Raw genomic sequence first — 21,975 nt, forward strand, 5'->3', positions numbered from 1 at the left:
AACTCCTTAAGTTCTGTTTTTGAAGGCGCTCACGCCACTGCACTTGATAATTCTGCAGTTTTACTATAACATGGTGCCCTGACCTCAAGCCCTCTAAAGTTATTATTGCTGATTTTTCACTTAACAGAGATCTGAATAATCCAACCAGTGCAGTCTTGGTGTCTCCTTTGCTTACTTTGGGCATATTCTGTGCTGATGATGTCAGCAGAGCGAGGCTGAAGCCCTATGCCAAGGAGATAAAGGCATCTAGAACATAATTTGGCATTCCTACATGCAATAAGAAGTCTACACAAAGTAAATGACTCTTTCCTGTTGGCCCCAGGTCACCAGCAATGGAACTCTTGCAAATCACAACCAGTCAGCAGCTGGTAAGAAGAGCCCAAGCCACGAGTGAGCTGAAAGCACAGCACTGGTCACCATGTACGTTTTACTGGTCCCTAGGCAGGGGTTTTGTTGACTTTGAGCTCATTTGCAATGCCAGCAGCTGGTCAGTGTTGCAGAGGCTCAGAGTTCCCATCCACTCCATCCATCACAGCATTCAGCTCACAGCACACTGGAGTTGTTGAGCTGATTTGCTTTCTTGGAAACTGTTCAACAAAACCAATTAAACAGCATCAAAATAAACAAACAAAACTAAGGCCCAAATAAAAGCACCCCTCCCTGTTCCCCCCAACAGTGGGTTCCCTGCTATTCCCAAAGACATGGAAAAGGAAGCTACAAACATGTCAGACTATAGAAACTGAGTTGCCATCAAAAAGAAACATACTACGCTCACCTGGAGAATTAAACTTTTTTATTTTTGCCATAGAAAGCTCTAAAAACTAATACCACGTGTTGATTAATGAAAAGTAGAACACAACTTTAAAAAGTATGTTAAGGAAAGACTGTACAACTATATACATCACAGACTGGGGAAAACCAAGGAATGTTCATGTGGAACATTTCCTAGGCAATAGCTGTAGATCTCAGAACTCAATGTATATAGTTGTCAGCTTCTGCATCTTTTTATAAGCTGCATGCTTTAACAGAACAAAATAAATAAGCAGTAGATGTTATTCAATATTCATTTAGTTCACAGAGTGGAATGTTATGGTATGTATCCCCAAAGAAACCAGGCAGTGAGGATGCAGCCACCATTACCATATTCTGCAGCAGATCTGTAAATGGGTTTATAGGCATAATAAATGATTGTGAGGTTTGCTACCTTAGTCTGTTGAAATTTTTCATTTCTGTATAAATGCTTGTCAGATTCAACCTTTTTCTTCCATTATCTCAAAGCCAATTTATTAATATTTACATAAGTTTTTTCATTAAGTTAAACTGGAAGTTAAATGCTTACAAAAACAAACAAAAACACAAATGTTAAGTGCAATAGCCAGAAATCTAAATAAAAAAGCTTACTCATGGCCCCATAAAAAGTTCTCAAAGAATGGATTTAACATGTTTCCAAACCAATAAATACCGGAAGTGAAATTAAAAAAATGCTTTACATACCTCTGGACTTTGGATATCAAAATCACTTCCAAGGAAAACTGAAGACCCTGAGACACATGCAAGCACGAGTCTTCTAGCAAAAATAGTTACAAAGCCCTAATTTTCCAGTTTTCCTCCAAAAAGAGACCTTTACTAGGCACAGTTTAATTTAAGGTTCTAAATATATCAGCAGCAAATAGTGATAGCCATTATGTTTAATTCTGCACTTTGTAATGTATGCTTAATTCCAGATCCCAACACAGGCCATTTACTTAAGAGTTGGGCTCAATGATCCTTGTGGGTCCCTTCCAACTCAAGACCATTCTGTGATTAAACATGTGTCATGTCAATAACAAAAATAACATTGCATTTGTCTTGTCACAAAGTTGAGGAAGTCCCACCACAGCACCAGCCAACTGTGCAACACAGGCAATCCACACTCACGCCCCATGAGGATTATGTGTGACTGCAGAAATGCCACCTCAGTTACATCCCACATTTAAAGCATGACCCTTTGTATTCAAAGGGGTCAGCAATATGATCTGGAAATAATCAGGTATATCATGTTCTTGGCTGACAAAGGAGAAGTGCTGAGCATCACATGCACCATGTAAACAAATCCTCCTCCCATCACTGCTCACACGGATTTCTGGTATCGTTTTTGTAGCTCAACTTATATTTGAACTGTTTACCATTTAAGTGCCTTTCTGTGAAAAGTACTGTATGTCTAAAACCTTTAACTTTGAGAGTCATAAAATCAAGATACTAACGTAAAACATGAAAAAGAAAAGAGAAACCTGTAACTGCAATTTAAGCAATTAAAGGTTTCCATAACTAGTACTACGCACAATAGTCTTTCCCAGTCACCTCTAGAACTTGAGGAGTTTTCATATTACCATTTACAAAAATTCAACGAGTCACTAACTCTGAAATGCTAAACTAGGACTCCAGCAAACAGCTGGTTTTCTCTACCATTTCCTGATCAGGTTGGACATCTAATTCATCTTTAAACTGTTAAAACAGGCACCAAATGAGAGTTAAATGGCAACATAATAAACCCAGACCTGGAAACAGGTGACAACTAGACAATTGCAAAGAAATTATACTTTGGGTCATGGTGAATAAAGGGTATTTTCTGGTTGTTGGTTTAGTCCTCATCTTCCAAAATGTATAAACGGGGGCAAGTGCGGGGTGAAATCCAAATCCCTGTTACACTTGAAGATCCAGCCAAACAGGCATACAGGATCTTCAGCAGTCTCAGTGCAAAACCAATACAGCACTTACATGAATTCATAGTTTTGAGAAGTCTTCAGCTAAAAACAAATAATATTTTTATAATTTCAAAATTCTGGACTGAAGCCCTTCTTCTTGAAGTGAAAAAAAAAAAAAAAAGGAACAGCACTTTATGTCAAACTAATTACTGGCATTTTTTCCAGCAGTAAGAAAACACAACAATATTTCTCAAGCTGTAAGAAGGTAAAATTATCTCCTTCCTAAGTGTTCTACACTTCTTCATTATTCAGCTTTGTAGGGTTGAGTTTCTTCCCATTGCAAAAAGAGTAAAATAACAAGGTCCAGGACACTGAATACTTAGCTCACCACACAGCCAAGTGTAAGTAAAGTTTGTTCAAGTTAGCCCTAACTGAGTATTGCTTGTTGACAAGACTTTTTGCATGAAGACAGATGATTAATAATATTTATAAAAGCAGAATTAGGATGCTAGCTCAAAAACAGACTACTCCAGTGTAGTAGGGGATCATGTATTTGGCCCCTTGTTCAAAAATGAGAGTTGTGGGATTGTTTTTTTAAATGGTTCCATGACCAAGAGACTATGATGAAAAAATCTTACTGTTTTCTTGGTTAACATCTAAACAGAATTCAGCATTAAAGTGCTAACATGAAAGAAAGGGTTTACATGGTAAGTATGGGTACAGGAAACACCTCAGTTAGTTTAGAAATATTTATAGCTCTTTAGAAGGAATTGTATATTTTCAAGCCACAAATCCTCATGTTTCGATCAAATTTAACATATCTGAAAACTCTGATAGTGCCTTAGAATGTCTCACTCTCTATTCAAGTAAATTTTCTGATTAATTGCTTCCACAAATCACGGCAGTTAACATGGTCCATCTCAGTGTTACCATTTGGTTACTTGGTAGAACAAGTTAACTTCTTTTGACTTCAACCTTTGCTTTTTACAGCAATTTCAACAGTTCAGTTAAAACAGCTGCAATGCTCCTGCACTGAACCCTTTTTTCCAGCATTTCAAACATTTCAGTAAGATTCTGGTATCACAAACTCAAATTCAGTACTTCCCTCTGACGGGTTTTGTTTAAAAATTGTTTCATTTCCCTGCGGAACGAAAATGTCATCCCAGGTGATTTGTTTGGCCGGAGAGTTGGACGTTGTTCCCTCAGTGCCATCCTTCCCTGAGCCAACCCGATAGACAACTCCCCCCTCGTTCATGCCCGGGACGCTGCTGGGGCGGTCACTGATGTAGGCGTACTGCCTGATCTGCAGGGACCTGCAGGGGTGCAGCCGGTACAGCTTGGTGTCCCCGGAGGGGTCCTGGCTGTGAACGGATCTGATGTGCGAGATGGTGATTTGGTAGTTGATGAAAGATTTGCCGCACGTCAAGCACTGGTACCTTCGCTCCCCGGTGTGGTGAAGTTCGTGCTTGGTGCGATACTCCGCGAGAGCAAAGACTTTGTCACAGTAGTGACACGGGTACTTCTTCTCCCAGGAGTGCACGTTGAAATGTCTCCGCAAGCTCGTCAGGCACGCGTACGACCTCTTGCACACGATGCAGATGTAGTAGACTCTGCCGTCCACTATGAGCTCGTAGTGGTCGTCGTGCTTTACTTTCATGCGTTTCCCCTTTGGAGATTCATCGCCAGACTTTTTGGGTGTGTCATCAGGCTTGGCTTCCCCTTCCTCAGAGTCACCCTTCACAGGGATGACTATGTCGTAGGTATCCTCACCGATATTTGCATACACCTTACAGCCTGTGGATAAGCCTCCTATTTCAGTTGCTGTATCTAATGTTATGATTTTCTGCCCATCTGCCACATTCTTTGATGTTAGACCCGAACTTAATTCCTTGTTGTTTCCAGAAAGGACATCTGAGATTTTTATTTTAAATTCTCCAGCTTTAGTAGATGGCTCTTGTGAAAATGTAACAACCTGTTTTTTCTGTACACCTGATCCTTCAGTGCTCCCTGCCTTAGGAACAGAAGACTGCTGAACCAAAGAGCTGCTGCTGACCGAAGCAGGACTAGAGGAGCTAATGATATCATCTTCAACAACCTCTTCATCATCAACAGCAGTTGCTTCCACTTCAGTTACAGAGCCATTATTGGATGGCTGCTGGTTCTCCTCAAGTAAATTAATTGTAGGAGTCACATGTGTTTGATGCAAGGAGCTGGCACCAAGCGATGAGTTAAGCAGAGGCTTGTTTAGCACAATGATATTAGGAGTAAAATGCTGTGGCGTTGCCGAGACGAATGATTCAGCACCTGACTGTGTTTGGCTCGTGCTTAGCTGAGTGGCAGACAAAGTGAGGTTCTGAGCTGCTGTGCTGTTTGTCAAATGGGGAGAGCTACCACTGCCACAGGATTTTTGGTCAGAAGCTCCAGCTGGACTTGAGCAAGGCTGGCTCTGGCTTGCAGCATTTTTGTCTTTAGTACATTCTTTTGGAGGAACAATCTCAGAACAAAAAATTACATCATCATCCTCCTCATCCGAATCGCTCACTGTAATTTTTGTAGTCTCATATTCTATGCCATGTAAGGAGAATGACTGTGTTATAACTGGCATCCCATCTGCTGCCTCTTGACCCTCTGGCCTGATTACAGTCACCTGTGTTTCAGCATCTCTTTGATTTGGACTAGAAGCTGAAGTTACTGAAGCACTGTCTTTGATCTCACTTGGCACATTCTTGCCTTCAGCCGGAGGTATGCCCAGATCAGCTATGAACTTAACACCCAGCTCCTGCCCTGATTTAATCAGTTCATCAAGTAAATCAGATCGGACACTGATTATTTTGGAACTATAAATATAATTAAGAATTTCTGCAAAAATTTCTGCTCTTACAAAGCTCAGTTCAACTACTTGACCAGCCACTGAGAAAAGCTGGTGAAAATAAGTGCTTGAGGCTGAAAGGATGTTTCTGTGAGCTCGAAATTTCCGGTCCTCCACAATGACTGTAACATCACAAAAAAGTCCATGGCCACGTTGTTCATTCAAAGACTGAAGGAGCACACTAGAATATTGCGTGTCTGTTGCAGAAATAAGTTTTTTCCCCTCCATTCCTACAAAAGGAAAGCAAAAGATATCAAATTAGTAAAAATGCAGATTTACAGTTTTAACCACATGACAACATTCGCATATTTACTGTCTATTCCTTCTTTAGGAAAAAACAAATCTGAGATACTGCTCAGAAGATTATGTGCTACTGCACTGTGCAAATTTGTTTCTTATTGTTGTTTGTCCTTTCCTATTCTCCACAAGGTAAGTGGAATTCTGAATAAATCCTCTGCTTTTACAAGGTGAGGAACAAAGAAACAACACCTCATCTTAAGCAACAGCAAGTAAGGTAATTGTAAAACCAAGAAGATGGAAGTTTTGGGTCCCAAAAGCAGCTTTAAACATTATTAGTAATTTCTTTTTAATTGTGAAATATTCCACAGATTGTTATGAGAAAGCCCAATAGCATGAAGTTATTTATGGCCCGACACCAGAATCTGTGTGTCTGCATATTACCAGTCAACTGAGTTAATGAAAACACTATGGATAGTGTACTTCCTTCCCCAGAAAAAGAAACTTTTCCTTACCCAGAAAAATAATCTTTTTTTAACCCCATGTCATATATTTGCAAGGCTATGTATTTCAAACTGAGACACTGAAGCAGCACCATAGCAAAATAGATCTGCTAAGTCAAAGTAACCTATCTCCCACCACTGCCCAATCAAAGCCTCCCAGTAAGCCGTAAAAAGCAACATCAAAATACAGAACAGCGAGCCACGGGCTCTAACGTTACCCCTAAACTTTTATTTCCGCAGGCCGGGCCGGGCCGGATGAGACGCCGGGGCCGGAGCCCCACGGCCGCCGCTCGCCAGCCCGGGGAGCGCGTCCCGCCCGGCTGGCCCCGCGACCCCGGGGGGGCCGGCCGTGAGAACCGCGCTCCGAGCGGGGCCGCCGCCGGGGCAGCAGCGGCCGGTCCGCGGCCGGAAGCCGAACGGGAACGGCGGCGCTGACAGCGGCGGGCCCGGGGAGCGGCCTGGCAGCACCGGGCCCGGGCTGACGGGCGGCTCCTCCGCGGCCCCTCCGCCGCTCCTCGCTCGCTGAGCCGTGCTGACCCCCAGCGGGGCGAGAGGGGCAGCCGAGCCCGCCTTCCCTGCGTTACCTGCGCCGTGCTCCGGCCGCTGCCCCGCCGCCGGCCGCACCTCCGGACCCTCCGCACCGCCGCCGGAGGGCGCTGCCGGCGCTGCCCTCGGCTCTGACCCGAGCGGCCTCGGGAACCTTCGGGCCGGGGCGGGGCCGGGCCGCGCTCCCGCCGCTCCCGTCTGGGCCGGGCCCGCCCCGCGCTCCCCGCGCCGGCAGCCCCGAGGCCGCGGGGCTCCGCACGCTGCCTGGGACGCACCGCCCGCGTCACCGGCCCCCGCCTGCAGGAGGCCGCCTGCGGAGGTGCGAGTGTGCGGCCCCGACCCTGCTCTAGCGCAGGTCGTGCGACACCTCGGGTCCCGCACACGGGCTTTGCTGCGGCCTCGGCAATTCCCGCCGGACTCCCGGTTCCCCCGCGTCCCGGGCGGAGGCGGCGGCAAACCCCGGCACCTGCCTTACGGCTGACCGTGTGGATAGGGCCGTGCAGACGCTATTTCCCGCTGAGTGTCATTTCCTTCCTGGGGGCATCGGCGCTGCTCTGCCAACGCTGACGCAGCCGGCACCTCCGCCCAGCACCGAGGGGAGCTCAAACCCACACCTGAGCACCCTTGCTCCCGTGCGGGAGCATTTATTTGGAATCCTTTGCGCCACAGGGACACGTGTTAGACTTTGCCAGCAGCTCTACAGACATGTACGGCTTTGACACAAAGTGCCTTTAATTAAAATGACTCAAATGCACATTCGACATGTGACCACCAAAGTGACACATCCACAGCGCGGTCTCTTGGAAACTCTTGCTGTTCAGGAATGCTCGAAGAATACCAAGATCACAAAAGATATTTTTCGTCTTTGGTTACTGATCTGTTCCTTTCCCCCCCCCCTCCCCCCCCAAGCATTCTGTGGACTTTAACTGCAGGGGCTCGTTATTTTTCTTAAGATTCAAAAACTTTGACAAGAACAAACGTCCTGTCAAGTTCAACGAAAAACATAACAGGCCACAGCCACTGGCAGACATGACTGCAATCCTTCACCTCATAAATCAGCAATGAAATGATCCTGCCCAGGTTTATGAGCAAGAAATACATTATAATCTTTCTTCTAGCAAGAATAATAATCTTTCTTCTAGCAAAAAAATCACCTGCCAGGCTCCCTGTATTTATATAGTTAGTAACACAAGTGCCTTTTTGAAGTGAGCCTTCAAATTTTAAATGTTACAAAAGCAGTTTCTATTTTTTAATAGTTTTTACCAGAGAGTCAAATGAATGAGGATACATAATAGAAAACAATCATCAGGGAAAACATAGGGTTTTCTTCCTCATATGACCCTTCAATTCTTTTCTCCTTTGATACAGGTTCTTTATAATTTTTAAAATGAGGCTATATTAAATGAAAATAATACTATAATTGTTTTAATATTTAATCCAGTGCTTTTTTTTCTCCTCCAAAAATGTGTGATGGCCCAAATTAAACAATTTCTTAGCCTTTCATCCTCCAGCTTTAAGGACTTGTCTCCTCACTGCCTCTTCCAATACTAAATAACTAACAGGAAAATATAAAGTTACAGATGAGCACTGAAGGAGGGATCCCTGCTCCTGAAGCATCACTAGATCTCAAAAATCAGGTTTGAACCATTTATTCTGAGGCACAGAAATGCTGCCTAATTTAAAAGAGGCTGGGAGAGCTGCACCATCTCCTTGGCTTTTACCTTTCTCACAGCAGGTTTTCTCTATGGCAACTCCTTCTGTCAGATATAAAATCTGAACGCCCCTGTCACATTGCTGCAGTCAGGACACAGCTAATGCTCTCCCCAGCTCAGCCACTTTGACTGAAGCTGTCACCATCTTGCTGCACCTGAAAGCTGAATTTCAATGTGCTTTTTTTTTTTTGTCAGCATGCATCTCCTAGTTTAGGGGTTGTTTTTTCCACTTTTATGTTTAGAAAAACCAAGAAAGTGTTTGGTTTTTCAAGTCACATAAAACCTTACAATATAAATAACAATATAAAAGAACCATTTTACCTAAGATATTGACAATAAACACCTAGGATACAGAACTACATGTGGTCTTCTTGGAACTGAAAAAATACGTAAGAGACCCAATAGCAATTTTTATCTTAATGTATGGAAGACAAAAACTTTGGGATGAAGGCTCTGAAAATATGAAGTACAAATTTAAAGAAATTTATGTGCAGGCTTGTGCCAGAAGACAAAACAGTATGCAATTCAGTAACAAGTTTTCAATTAAGGAATTTGAGAAGCTCTTTCGGTTTTAAAAAATCCACTTTGTGAGAATAAAAAATTATTTTAAAGAGCTGACAAATTTGAGAGACAAAGTAACATTCTTCTTCATGAAAACATGTATTTTACATGAAAATAAATTAAATTTTATAAGCAGAACAGCTAAGGGTTTTCAATAAAATTGAAATTCAATATTATCCTACGTAAGACTCCCTTTAAGGACAGAAATATTCTTCCACTGTGGAAATTTCAAATAAAACACTACTGCTTCTGAAAGACTCTAAAATACAAATCTCCATTATTTGTGCTTTGAAGAAATCTCTGAGAGTATTTCTCCTGCCAATCCCATTATATAAAGCCTCATATAACTGAATTAAGAGTCCAGTGATTCTTTTTATTGACATTAGTAGTTGTTGTAGATGCTGTTATGTACTGCATGACATTATAACTTGTGCACTTCAAGTCACCCAACAATATTAGCTAACACAGTTGCAGAGTACTCCCGAGGCAGATGTTTTAGTGACCATTTAGTTAGATCTGAAATAATCCAAAATTAGTTTGCCAAAATAATCCAAAGAAGGGAAAAACTGGGCTGTGCTCACACAGACACAGGCAACACTAACGCCACACACATGGGCAATCTCTGGTAAATCTTTTCCCTCCCTGTTCTGCACATGGTTCCTTTTACCCAAAAAATACACAATTTAAATAGGCTTCCTTCATCTTACAGATTTGTTTATGCTGCTTATGGTAGGTTTGGGAATTAAAATACTGTTTCATTTGTGAAAAAGAGACTGGCATACCCTGACATAATTTCTAGACAGCATAAACGATCATGGGTTTCCCAGGGTGGAGCAGCTGTCCAAAATGCCCCGTTTACACAGAGCTGGCCAGACGCAGCCGTCGTACACTGCACTTCCAGAGCCGAGCAGAAACTCGGGGCTCAGTTAAGAAAGCTCCGTGGTAACGTGGTCAAAACTGAGGGGGAAGGGCGCTCACAGAAGAGTGGGTGTCTTATCTGAATACATAATTTCTATCATCTTTATAGATAAAGGCTAAGGAAAAGACTTAAGATCAACTCCAACCGAGTTGGAGCCGCTGGAGCCCAGCGCCAGCACCATGTTCACCATGAAACCGTGTCCTTAAATGCCACTCGGCTTTTTAACATTTCCGGGGATGGCGACTCCACCAGTTCGCCGGGCAGCCTATTTCTGTCCTTGATAACCTTTCCCATGAAAAAAATTTCCTAATACCCAACCTAAACCTCCCCTGACGCAACTTGGGGCCATTTCCTCTCGTCCTGTCAGCTTTGCCCCGAGATGCTGCAGCGGAGCGGCGCCAGCGCCGTGTCAGGCCGCGCTGGGAGGCGCCGGGCGCCCGAATACGCGAGACCGGGCCTTGCCCGGCCGGGCTGTGTCAGGCGGCGCCGGGCCCGGGCAGGAAGGGGGAACCCCGCCGGGGCACGGTGAGCTGTCCGCGGGGCGGTGCTGCTGCCGGGCCGCCCTGGACAGCTCCCGGGGCCGCGGCCCCGCGCCGGTGCCCGCGGAGCGGGGCGGAGCCGGGCCCGCGCCGCCACCGCCCCCCACCCGCGGCTCGCGCCCCGCCGGTGCCTCACCTTCCGCCGCCGCCGTGCGCGCGTCCATCGCTGCCGGGCGGCCGCCGCGGGGCACAAAAGGAGCCGCCGCCGCCGCGACCGCCGCCGCGTTGCCGGCCGGGCGGGTGGGGCGGTGACCCCGCGGGCGGGGCCGCCCCGCTCCCGCCCCTCCCCGCTCCCGCCCGGCCGGCCGGGAGGGCACCGGAAGCTGCCGGAAGCGCCTCCGCTTCCGCCATGGCGCCCGCGTCGCGCTCCCGCTCCCCGCCCGCCGCCAGCTCCGAGCGCCGCGGCCGCCGCTCGCGGTCCCGCTCCCGGTCCCGCGAGCGCAATGGCCCGAGGCGCCTGAGCCACCGGCGGAGCCGCAGCCGGTCCCGCAGCCCCGGCGCGCCGCGCTCCTCCGCGCACCACGGGCACCACCACCACGGCAAATGGCCCGAGTACTACGAGAAGGAGAAGGAGGAGATCCTGCGGCAGAGGTGAGCGCCGGCGCGGGTCGGGCCTGCCCTGCCGGGCCCCGCTCCGCACAGAAGGGACGGCGCTCCCGGGAGGGGCGGGTGCCGCGGGAGCGGCCGGGCCTGGTTCTGTACGGCCCCGTCACGGACTCACAGTCCCTCCACGGGCTCTCCGTGCGTTCCCCGCGGGCAGGACCGCCCAGGGGGACGGGATGGAGCTCGGCTGGAAAGGGGTAACAGCTCCTACCGCTGATCCTCTGCAGTGTGCGGAGCTCTGCTGCCAGGCTGCCCCTGCGAGCTTGCTCCTTGCTCCGAGTTGTTTCTTATCCTTACTGCAGCTGCTTTAGGCGATTAGAAACACTGACGTGTAGGACTTAAAATGTTTGTCTGCTGGGTGTTGCAAACTAGGCGTCAGTGACAGTGTTTTCCTTTACAGGAGACTCAATGAGAGAGAGAGAATTGGAGAACTGGGGGCACCTGAAGTCTGGGGGCTGTCACCAAAAGTTCCTGACCCAGAGTGAGGCATACTCTTTCTTCATGTTTTTTATAATATTAATTACGTATCAGTTCAGTTTATAAAAACGCTTTATCCCTGCGTTAGTCATGGTGTCACAATACTTATTGTATCAGTTCCCTTCTGAAACAACATAATGAGATTAGTATGTCTTCCACCAAATAATTCCAACATACCAATTATGCAATATGTGATTTATTGTAGATCAGGTGACTGTTGTGTTGTGGTTCTGACAGCAGTTCCCAGGCTAAATTAGCTCTTTAATATTTTACTCCCTTGCAAGGATTGACTCAAAATGTCTTTGGTTATATGTATACCTTTGATCTTGAGTACAACAAAACAGATTTTAAGTAGCAAACTGTTATTTTATTCAGTTCCGATGAGCACACACCAGTAGAAGATGAAGAGGCAAAATCTAAGAGTAGTTCTTCAGATTCCAGCTCAGAAGGTATTTTGTTTGGCTTGCACAGCTTTTTTGAAAATGGGAAGCTACTGTGGCTTAGAATCTGCTGCTGCTGCTTGCAGGAGGTTCCCTGGCTTAGATGGGTGAAAGTGGCTGGGGTGGACTCCAGCTCAAAGGAGGGGATTACTTTGGGAAGACTAGGGAATACAAATGGAACTAGATGCTCTTTGTTCTCTAATGTTATGTTTTAAAACATTCCAGAGGAAAAGAAGAAAAAGAAGAAGAAAAGACAAAAGAAAAAACGTAAAGCATCCAAAAGAAAGCGCAGGAAACATTCTGAGGACAGTGACAGTGACTCAGAGTCTGAGCAGAACTCCAGTGGTAAGACAAGAGGGTTTCAGCTTGCAGTCTGGCCTCAGGAAATGGATTTCTGAATTTAGCATCCACTGGGCCTCTCATGCCAGAGATCTGTTTGATATGTTCTCATACGACCAGTACTGCAGGGAGCTTTCTACTAACGCTTTCCCAGTATAAACAGGTCCCATCACGGAGGTGTACTGGGGCATTCTGGTGGAGGCAGTTAGTGCTGGGAATGGCTCAGGGTTAGGGTAGTAGTTAGGTTAATTGGTAGGGAGCGTGGTTAGTGTAATTCTTAGCAGTAGGGTTAGGGGAGTGGTTAGGCTTGGGGTTGAGAGAGTAAAAGAGCCAATGGCTCTAGGAGCACTGGGACTGGAAAAGGCATGCCAAGGCAATCTCAGCAAGGCCCCAGCATTGCTGTTCCTACATCTTTCTGACCTGGAAAACCCATATTATTGACTTTTGGTTAGGGCTAGGGTTTAGGGTTAGGGTTGAGGTTCACAGCTCCGTGAACACTGGGGCTGTAAAAGGCATGACGTGTCATTCACAGGGCAGTAAGCTACTAAGTTATAACTAATCATTTCTTTTTGATAATACATATGCTTTCTTTTTTCAGATGAAGATAAAAAGAAAAGCAAGAAGAGGAAAAAGAAGAACAAAAAGTAAGTGTTGTGGTTGCTGTGTCATTTTGGCTGCTGTTGGCTGGAGGGCAGCTCAGTTTTCTTCGCAGGCCCTGAGGGAGTGTGAGGACCTTGGGTAGTTTGCAAGAACTGGAAAATAATATTAATTTGATGGATTTTATTAAATCTACACAATTGTGCAGCACAAACAACTGTAGAGCCACTTTCTAACACTCTATGAAAGTCAAAACAGAGCATATATATATTGTCTTGGCTTTGTTGTAAAGTGTTTTGTATGAAATAGCAGACAGCCATTCTTCCTATAGGTGTATGTTGCCTTGAGAAACTAATTATTTGAGTATTATTCCAAACACCTTCCTTAATTTTAAATTTTGATAAATAGCATGTCTGTCTGGCTTTATCACAGGAAGAAGTATAAGAAAAAGAAAGCTAAGAAGAGCAGGAAGGAATCCAGTGATTCAAGCAGCGAAGATTCCGATGATGAAATGCTTCAAGGGGATGATCTCTGGATAGAGAGGTCAAGTAGGTTCACCTGACTTTAAACTAGGGTGGAAACTTCTTGATGTCCTTTTTGTGAATTTGTTGTTAGGTGTTGCTGACCTGTGTAACCCTTCTGATAACAGAGAACAATGGACACAAGATTAATCTTCCTCATTATTTGGTTGTTGCAGAAAATACTGAAGCTGATAGTTTGATTGGACCAGAGGCTCCCAAAACTCACGCATCTCAGGATGATAGGCCTTTGAAGTGAGTAGCCAACTCTCATGGTACTTTGATCAAATCAAGTAAATCAAGTGTTAATGTTACTGTTCAAAAGGGCTGTTGCAACAATAATGCATGCAGAGGGAGAAATGCTGTGCCAGAAATTCACAGAAGTTCTAGTAGTGCTAGACTTTCCTCTGGCCTGAATTTGAGTAGAAGAGTCTGGTTTATGTTTTTTAGCCTTGATTCCTAGAAAAATCAATTGTAAGTGCCTTTATTCTAAAGATCTGCAGTATTGTGACATCATAGTGTCATCAGAACGAACTGATATTGTAAGATATTGTTGCTAGTGTTGCCATAAGGAAGAAACAGGTCAATATGTGGGAAAGAATAAGAAAGTGTTTAAAAATGCAGCTGTATATAGTAGTGAAGAGAGAAGTTGGATGTTTTGCTCAGGCTCTCTCTATCTGAAGCTATTGACATCACCACTTTTGTTTTTTAGCTATGGCCATGCCCTCCTGCCCGGGGAAGGTGCAGCCATGGCAGAGTACGTCAAAGCAGGGAAGCGCATTCCCCGCAGAGGCGAGATCGGCTTGACCAGCGAAGAGATCGCTTCGTTTGAGAGCTCTGGTTATGTCATGAGTGGCAGCAGGTATGGTTTTGATGATGGCAATGGTTCAGTGGAATTTTCAAGAGCTGTTTTCTCTGCTGGCTGAACAGAAGACTGCTTCAAAGCTCTACTTGCAAGCATGGAGGAGAAGGTGCTCTGTTTGCAATAATCTACACTAAGCTCCCCATTGCTAGAGATGGCTAGTGAGTTTTTCAAGGACACTTTCTCCTCAAGAGCAAAAGTTCTTCACAGGCAATACTCTTCTAATTATTTCACATGAAGTGGTGCTTGTGTCAGGTGGCTCAAAGGTGGTCTGTTTGGACAGCCCTGGGGATGTGCTGGCCCTTCAGCAGGAGACAAATCAATGTATGAGAGGTTGGCTGTACTTTTTTTCTGTATGACCAGCAGGAATCTCACTTAAATTTTGGTGAGCCAGCAGCTGACACACTGGGGGTAGGGGAGGCTTCTGGCTGACTGCCTGAGAACAGACATCCCCAGAAATCAGTTCCTTGCTCTGCCACACTCCTTCCTGGGAAGGTTAGTGTGCAGTTTGGATACTCTAGTTTAGGTATCTGTTTTGCCACTTGGCAGGGTCAGCACAAAAGATTCAGATACCAACTTTAAGGACTAAGTATAATTTGCTACAGTGCAAAACTGCAAAGAATTACAAAGGATAAGCTAAGTAATGCACCTAATGATTACTGTAAAAGATTCTTTAGAGTGATTAAGATGCATCACCAGTTATCCTAACACTTTACCATAATCCAGATCTTCATATGAGCTGGGGAGCCACAGTCACAGCAAAGGATTGGAGAACCATTCCTGGGAATTCCTACTTGGTGTGTCCACCTGTAGGCAAGGCCTCAATCTTCACTGTGGGAGGGCTCAGCTTTTGGACTGTAGCATAAACAAGCTTACACAACTTTTAGTGCAGGAACATTTGGTTTCATCTTCCTCTTGGGTTCCACCCACAGCCTGGCCAGGGCTCGAGGAGCCAAGGGAGGTGGTTTTGATCACATACCTTCAAACATGGCCAGATGTCTGATTTCATGCCTTTGTCTGGCTCTAAATGCAGAAAGACAAGTATATTCTTATCACGCTACACATTTCACTAATGATCATGGATATTACCTTAGGGAGTGGATACAAATATAACAATTTGTTGGAAGGTTCATCTAGAGGTCAGCTTTGGCTCGGGGCCTGTTGTTCAGGCTTTAGTACTTCAGTATCTTTATTTAAAGCCCCTGAACGCATTCAGGGCAGTTGATGGCTGGAGGCTGTGCCAGGGCACTGACAGCCCCTGCCCATGCTGATGTACCCCGTGTTCCCCCGCAGACACCGGCGCATGGAAGCTGTGCGACTGCGGAAAGAGAACCAGATCTACAGCGCAGATGAAAAGAGAGCTCTGGCATCCTTCAACCAGGAGGAGAGGAGGAAACGAGAGAATAAGATCCTTGCAAGCTTTCGAGAGATGGTCTACAGAAAGACTAAAGGCAAAGAGGAAAAATAACGCTTCATCTGAGCTGTACACCATAGCTTGCACTATGTGGCAGCTAGCGCAGTCCAGTTGTGATTTGAAGAAAGCTGCAGGTGCTGCAGCACCTTTCACCCAACAGGGCCAAGCCTCAGGAGTGGATTACTTGTGTCAAGGACACAGAGTTATTTTCATCAGATTTTCTTGGATGGTTTGTTTACCATCTACAAGGAATCCCTGTAAAGAGAAAGGCTGCAAGGCAGGAACAGGTGGGAAAGGTTAGAGGTGTCAATGTTCTGCACTCGCTTCGAATCCAACAAGCCAAAGGATCCCATGGGAAGGTTTTGTTACCTAATGCCAATAAGTGTGATTTTTTTTAATTCCATTTATTTGTATTAATCATAGGATTGTTTAGCTTGGGAAAGACCTTTAACAAGCTACTAGTACCAGTAGCAAAAACGAAGGAACTCCTGAGTTCCTGTTTTAAGATCCAGGACAGTCCACTGTTTTTTCACAAGTCTTTTAAATTTAGGTTTTTCCTCAAAACAGTTGAGTTTGGTTTGTGATTCAAACCAGACATGTACATATTTGTAAATTAGTTTGTAATTTAATACAGATGGGCTTCAGTTACTTTAGAGCAAGCAGATGGCAACTGAGGTGTAAAGTAACAGTAACAGGAGGGTCTGACCCTTCAATCACTGAAACACATGGTGAAGACCAAAGTTGCTTGCTTTTTCTCCTATGTTATACATAGGCATCAGTGCAGTGGGGTGCAGTGATTGGAGCCCCTGGATGTACACAGGTGGTAACAAGGATGTATCTTTTCAATTTATTTGAAATGTTTTTTTTTTTATGGAAGTGTTCAAGATTAAAGCCTTGTTTTAACTCCTGTAGTATTTTACTTTGGTCTGTTTCAGCAGTATTACATGGCTTGCTTCAAACTCTGTGCTTGGAGGCTTTGCTCAGGCAGTGCTTATGTGGTGGTTAAATTTGATTCAATTGCATATTTCCAAACATCTCTCCTAGAACTTCTTTTTCTCAAATGTTTTTAAAACAAAATGGTTTTGAGAGATGGGTTGTTTCTTTCTCGTTCTCCTAATTTATTTTTTTTCCTCTAAGTCTAGCAGCAGAGATGTCTTGTATATTTGTATCAAGAAAATAAAAGTCCTAAAGTCCTATAATGTTTTCCCTGGAGTTCCATAGACCTGGCATTCACAAACAGCAAATCCTGCCCAGCTACCTCTTACCATTCACATTCTGGAACCTGGTTCCATCCTGCTGTCCCCACCTGTACCTGCCAGGGAATGTCACACACAGCCAGCTGCCGTGGCAGGGCATAGCTCATTTTGCACAGGTTCAATGCTTCTTATCTATCCACAAAGTAGAAATGCTGCTAAGGAAGAGGGAGTTTTTTTTCCATCATGTTTATTTGGTTCTCCACAACAGAGGCCTGGTAACGGTGAATTGGAGCTGCTCATCGGGAAGCAAGTCTTTCTGCACACAGTATTTTATTTTCAATTATGTCCTGAAGCCACTTTTCTCTAAACTCACACTGTTCTGGCCTGGAGAATGGAATAAAAAGAAGGTGGATTGTAAGCATAATACTGAATCCAAGTTTGGCCAGGTGAGAGCTGGCCTTTATCCACCACATAAGGCTATCTGCTGCAATAAAGACCATGTAAAGCTGGATAAATTTCTGAGAATGCAGATGCCCACAGGGTGGCAATTCATGCCTTTGGGGGTGAGACTAGTGATAAGCAGGGTCATTTCACAGAGCAATATTTTGACAACTTCCACTCCTCTGCTATTATTGCAAACTTATTTACATTGAGCTCCCTGTTTGGTTTTGGAATGGAAAAGCTTGCTAAAACAGAAGAGTAATAACATTTACCTCCGAATCAGCCTGCTGGACTCCAGTCTGTAGAACACCTCCACAGGTGCAGTCTGCAACACAGCAGAGACAGGACAGAGGCCATGTACAGCCCCTCAAAAAGCAGACATTGTAATTAAGAGAGGGATACTGTTTACTTTAAAATAACCTGGGTATTTGTTTGGGGCAGAAGGGAAGATGCTGCTCAGGGACTGGATGGACATTAGTTGGAGAGTGGTGAATAATTGTTTTCATTTGCACCACTTGCCTTTCATAGGGTTTTTTCCTCAGTTTGTTTTTATTTTCCCCAAATTGTTACTATTATTCTATTTATTTTTTAATATTATTACACTTTTTTTACACTTTCAATTCTCTCCCCCATCCCATCGTGTGGGGAAGGAGTGAGCAAGCAGCTCTGATGCTTAGTTGCCAACTGGGGTTAAACCACAGACTATGATTTGGGGATCCACAGCTGTTAAGTAGAAACACTAAGGTTCAGTATGACTTAAGCCTGGAGGTAAGAAGTCTCCTCAGTGCAATTTATTTCATTTTTTTCTCTTGAGTTGCAAGAGTTCATTTTACAGGTGCAAACTTCAGGCTGATCAGGAAAAGGATTCTGAGACAGCTTGAAGAGTGAAGTGCCACTCCCTCTCTACTGAGCCCTCATTCTGTAACTCACCTCTACTCAGCCCTTCTTACAGCTGCCCAGAACAATTGTTGCTTGGAAAGGGAAGATGGTAAGAGCAGGAAGGCAGATGTAGGATCCTGCCAGATTCTGTTTGTCAAGTTCTATCAGTCAGTGATTTGGGAACTAACCCAGCCTCCTGCTCTGTGCCTTGCTCCCCTTGCCAACCAATGGCATGTTTCTAGGCCACATCTAAATCTCCTGCCATTGTTCTGGCAATGTCCAGGTCTTGTGAGTATCTTCACAAGAGCTGCTGGCTCCTCACAAGCTTCTCCACTGTCTTGGCATTTCCCTGCCTCAGAAATGCCACTGAACTCTTGTCCCTTAAAGGACTAGTCCATCCACACCATTGCTGAGTACTTACGTCAGGTTTGAGTTTGGAGATCACTATAACAAAGTAGACACTCGCTGTTGCTCGTGGGATGGGTTTTCTTCGTGTTGGGAGGCCCCAGCAAGCTCTGTAATGGTACCTCTTGCTGTCCTTCAGTTCTTCCTCCTCGAGAAATTCTGAGTGGTGAAGCCAGCTTTCATGAATGTCCCATGTCTGTTGAATAAACACATCACACTGAGACTCCCTATGTCTTGTAGAGCTGACTTGAGTGTGGTGCTAAAAAGGAACAGAGGTGCTCTCCTTTGATTTTTCATACTTCTTAACAGTGAGAAAGTGTGGCCTTCCTGAGTGGATGGAATTGTGACTCACAGAAATTAGTTCTTCAATTTGCTGCTGTCCTTTCTCCACTGTGAAGTTCTTGGCTGTGGTCCACGGGATATTTTTGATGATATGCTTGCTTTCTGAAACAGATAAAATGCTGACAAATCCTCCTGAAAAGACTCCAGCACATTTTAGTAGAGCAAACACAATACCTTTCTCTTTTTCCTTGTCCTCTGGAAGACAGTCCTCTGTGCTGCTTCTCTCATCTTCTGGGGGGATGTGATCTTTTTCCTCACAGCCAGCTTCTTCCTTTTCCTCCTCCATTGGCTTCACTTTTAGAGAGATAAACGCACAAACGTGGAGCGAACACTGGTCTGAGAGCTGCAGGCCTCGACTGAGGAACACGGGGAGCAGCGGGCAGTCCTTCACGGCCCCTGGTTCGTACCCCGGCCCTGCTCACGCCGCTTGTCGCTCCCGGGCCGGCGGCTACTTCTGCCCCGCGGACCGGCGCGGTGGGGGCCGGGGCCCGGGGCGCTGCGGTCCCGGGGTGGGTGTGGAAGCCCGGGGGGCCGGGGCCCGGGGCGCTGCGGTCCCGGGGTGGGTGTGGGAGCCCGGGGAGCCGTGCCCGGGCCCGGCGCTGTCCCCGCCGCTGTGCGCGGCCCCGCGGGCACGGGCGGCGCGCGGTCACCATGGCGAGGCCGGGCCTGCCCCGCGGAAATCTCCCGGCAGCCGCTGTCTCCCGGGCAGGCAGGACGGTATGAGCAAGAAAACAGCTCTGGGATCTAGGCAGGTTCTCTGCTTGTCCTATTTTTGCCACTCGGGGCCATTCGGGAGTTAAAGCAGCCTCCAGTCTGTGCCCTGCCAGAGGCTCTGTCCGACCCGGTGCCCTGAGGCGCTGCAGGCTCCGAACAGCAGCGCTGGCAGCACACAGATCTTCACAAGGAAAGGATCACAGGGACTGTACAGCAGAAGCCAGAAAGGTTTTAGCAGATCACAGCAGATCACTGTATTCCCAGCTGCTCCTCTTCCAGCATGACAAGAGGCCGTGGGGCAGGAGCAGAGATTGCCCTGAAGCCCATGTTGCCAGACCACGGTGAGCTGTGTCCCTGCAGGTCCACGAGGGAGCAGAGATCCACCCACACCCCAAGAGTGATCCACGCTGGAGCAGGTGGATGTAGCCAGGCTGTGACCCCGCTGGAAGCTCATGCTGGAGCAGGCTGTGGCAGGACCCTTGTGCCCATGGAGAGAGGAGCCCACTGGAGCAGGTTTGCTGGCAGGAAATGTGACCCTGCTGGAGCAGCTGGTTCCTGAAGGACTGCACCTTCAGGGACTGTGTGGGATCCATGCTGGAGCAGTTCATGAAGAACTGCAGCCCGGGGGAAGCACTCCCACTGGAGAAGTTAGTGAAGGAGTCTCCCATGGGAGGGACCCCATGCTGGAGCAGGGGAAGAGTGTAAGGAGTCGTCCCCAGAGGAGGAATGAGCAACAGAGACATGGGATGACATTGACCACAACCCCCAGTTCCTATCACCCTGTGCAGCTCAGCAGGGAGGAGGGAGAAAATATAATGAGTGAAGCTGAACCCAGGAAGAATGGAGGAGTGGGGGGAAAGTGTTTTATGGTTTAACTTCTCATTACCCTGCTGTTATCTGACAATACATTAAATGAATTTCATACATTAATGAACTTCTCCAAGTTGAGTCTCATTTGCCTGTGACAGTAACTGATGAATGGTCATAACTCATTTGCCTGTGACAGTAACTGATGAATGGTCTCTCCCTGTTCTTGTCTCAACTCACGAGCCTTTCAATGTATTTTCTCTCTCCTGTCCAGATGAGGACAGGAGTGACAGAGTGGCTTTGGCGGGCACCTGGTGTCCAGCAAGGGTCACCCCACCACAGCAACACAAATACAAGCGCTGAACACATGTATAACTTTATTTAAGAATTAAATCATTTTCTATAGATAGATGAATTTTTCAACGCGTTGACACCTTAGTTTATGTTCTCCAGACCCTGAAAAAGAAAAAATAACAGCTATATATTTGTGTCATTCTTGCCACTAATGTGCAATAGGGCATATCTGAAAATACAGATTTTCAAACACTATTTAATTACCCAGGTCTTAATTAGAACAAAAATTAAAATACACATCCCCAGAGGCAGGCCAGCTGCAGGCACCGAGTGAGATCTGACAAGAGCAACCAGTGCCCACCTGAGCGGCCATGCCAGAGCTCGGGGATGGGGGAGCAGCCCCTGGGCCCCGCTTCCCCCCGGCGGTACCTGCCCAGCGCCCCCAAACCTGCCTTGGACACATAGTGTTTGTTGACACCCGACAGCCGCCGGTCCCTTTCCATCAGCGTCCACTCATAGGGATAGCGGGCGATCCTCTTCTCCTGCAGGCACAAACTGCTTGTGAAGGGTCGGGCAGGGGCTCCCGAGGGAAGGCGGGGTAAGGGGAGCCCCGGGAGGAAGGGATCCCAGAGGAATGCAGGGGACTGGGGGATAAGGGCGGCCCCGGTGGGGAAGAGGAGCCTCAGGGTCCCGGATCCCGGGACCTGCCGGCCCGCGCCGCGCTGACCTTGCCGCCGTTACACAAGCGGTGCATGAATATGGTGGCCAGGCCGGGGACGCTGAGGCAGACGCCCATGATGGCCATGCCGGGCAGGATCTCGTACCACATCCCGCCGGTGCTGGTGTCGGTGTCGGTGTCGGTGCTGGTGCCGCTGCCCCTGCGCCGAGTGCCGGGGCACTCCCGGCCTGCCCCGCGCCCTTCCCGGCCTGCCCCGCGCCCCCTCACACCCTAGCCGGCCCGAGCGGGCTGTGGGAGCGACGGCGCTGCCGGAGAACAGTCCCTGGCAATAAATGAGGCCGTGTTCGCGTCCCAGTTCGCCCGATACCGCTCTCGGTCCCAGTCGCGGCCGCTGACCC

At 46.8% G+C, this 21,975-nt stretch overlaps 4 protein-coding genes across 6 annotated transcripts; 1 reads left to right on the top strand and 3 right to left on the bottom strand.

The window, feature by feature from the left end:
- Window positions 1–776: 776 nt before the first annotated feature.
- Window positions 777–10,821, bottom strand: ZBTB33 (zinc finger and BTB domain containing 33). Of its 3 annotated transcripts, none has more exons than XM_059859648.1 (2): window positions 10,707–10,821; window positions 777–5,783 (listed from the first exon to the last, which is right to left on the bottom strand). In XM_059859648.1, the coding sequence occupies exons 1-2, from the start codon at window positions 10,732–10,734 to the stop codon at window positions 3,748–3,750; spliced, it is 2,064 nt and encodes a 687-aa protein (XP_059715631.1). In that variant the 5' UTR covers window positions 10,735–10,821; the 3' UTR covers window positions 777–3,747. The 3 variants fall into 3 exon arrangements, with proteins under 3 accessions (XP_059715631.1, XP_059715632.1, XP_059715633.1); XM_059859649.1 differs by lacking the exon at window positions 10,707–10,821 and adding an exon at window positions 6,878–7,016; XM_059859650.1 differs by lacking the exon at window positions 10,707–10,821 and adding an exon at window positions 6,512–6,529.
- Window positions 10,822–10,905: 84 nt separating this feature from the next.
- On the top strand, window positions 10,906–17,019 carry NKAP (NFKB activating protein). The gene is made up of 9 exons (XM_059859587.1): window positions 10,906–11,161; window positions 11,574–11,654; window positions 12,026–12,099; window positions 12,316–12,435; window positions 13,028–13,073; window positions 13,459–13,574; window positions 13,724–13,799; window positions 14,257–14,406; window positions 15,700–17,019. The coding sequence occupies exons 1-9, from the start codon at window positions 10,920–10,922 to the stop codon at window positions 15,872–15,874; spliced, it is 1,080 nt and encodes a 359-aa protein (XP_059715570.1). The 5' UTR covers window positions 10,906–10,919; the 3' UTR covers window positions 15,875–17,019.
- Window positions 17,020–17,169: 150 nt separating this feature from the next.
- Window positions 17,170–19,819, bottom strand: AKAP14 (A-kinase anchoring protein 14). Its single transcript, XM_059859589.1, has 6 exons — window positions 19,506–19,819; window positions 19,258–19,377; window positions 19,094–19,185; window positions 18,758–18,937; window positions 17,730–17,782; window positions 17,170–17,400 (listed from the first exon to the last, which is right to left on the bottom strand). Exons 2-6 carry the CDS (start codon window positions 19,367–19,369, stop codon window positions 17,313–17,315), a joined length of 525 nt encoding a protein of 174 aa, XP_059715572.1. The 5' UTR covers window positions 19,370–19,377; window positions 19,506–19,819; the 3' UTR covers window positions 17,170–17,312.
- A 1,145-nt stretch (window positions 19,820–20,964) lies between these two features.
- On the bottom strand, window positions 20,965–21,948 carry NDUFA1 (NADH:ubiquinone oxidoreductase subunit A1). The gene is made up of 3 exons (XM_059859590.1): window positions 21,626–21,948; window positions 21,351–21,440; window positions 20,965–21,060 (listed from the first exon to the last, which is right to left on the bottom strand). Exons 1-3 carry the CDS (start codon window positions 21,725–21,727, stop codon window positions 21,040–21,042), a joined length of 213 nt encoding a protein of 70 aa, XP_059715573.1. The 5' UTR covers window positions 21,728–21,948; the 3' UTR covers window positions 20,965–21,039.
- Window positions 21,949–21,975: the final 27 nt, after the last annotated feature.

Source organism: Haemorhous mexicanus, chromosome 14 (assembly GCF_027477595.1).
Source record: "Haemorhous mexicanus isolate bHaeMex1 chromosome 14, bHaeMex1.pri, whole genome shotgun sequence".
NCBI classification, from domain to species: Eukaryota; Metazoa; Chordata; class Aves; order Passeriformes; family Fringillidae; genus Haemorhous; species Haemorhous mexicanus.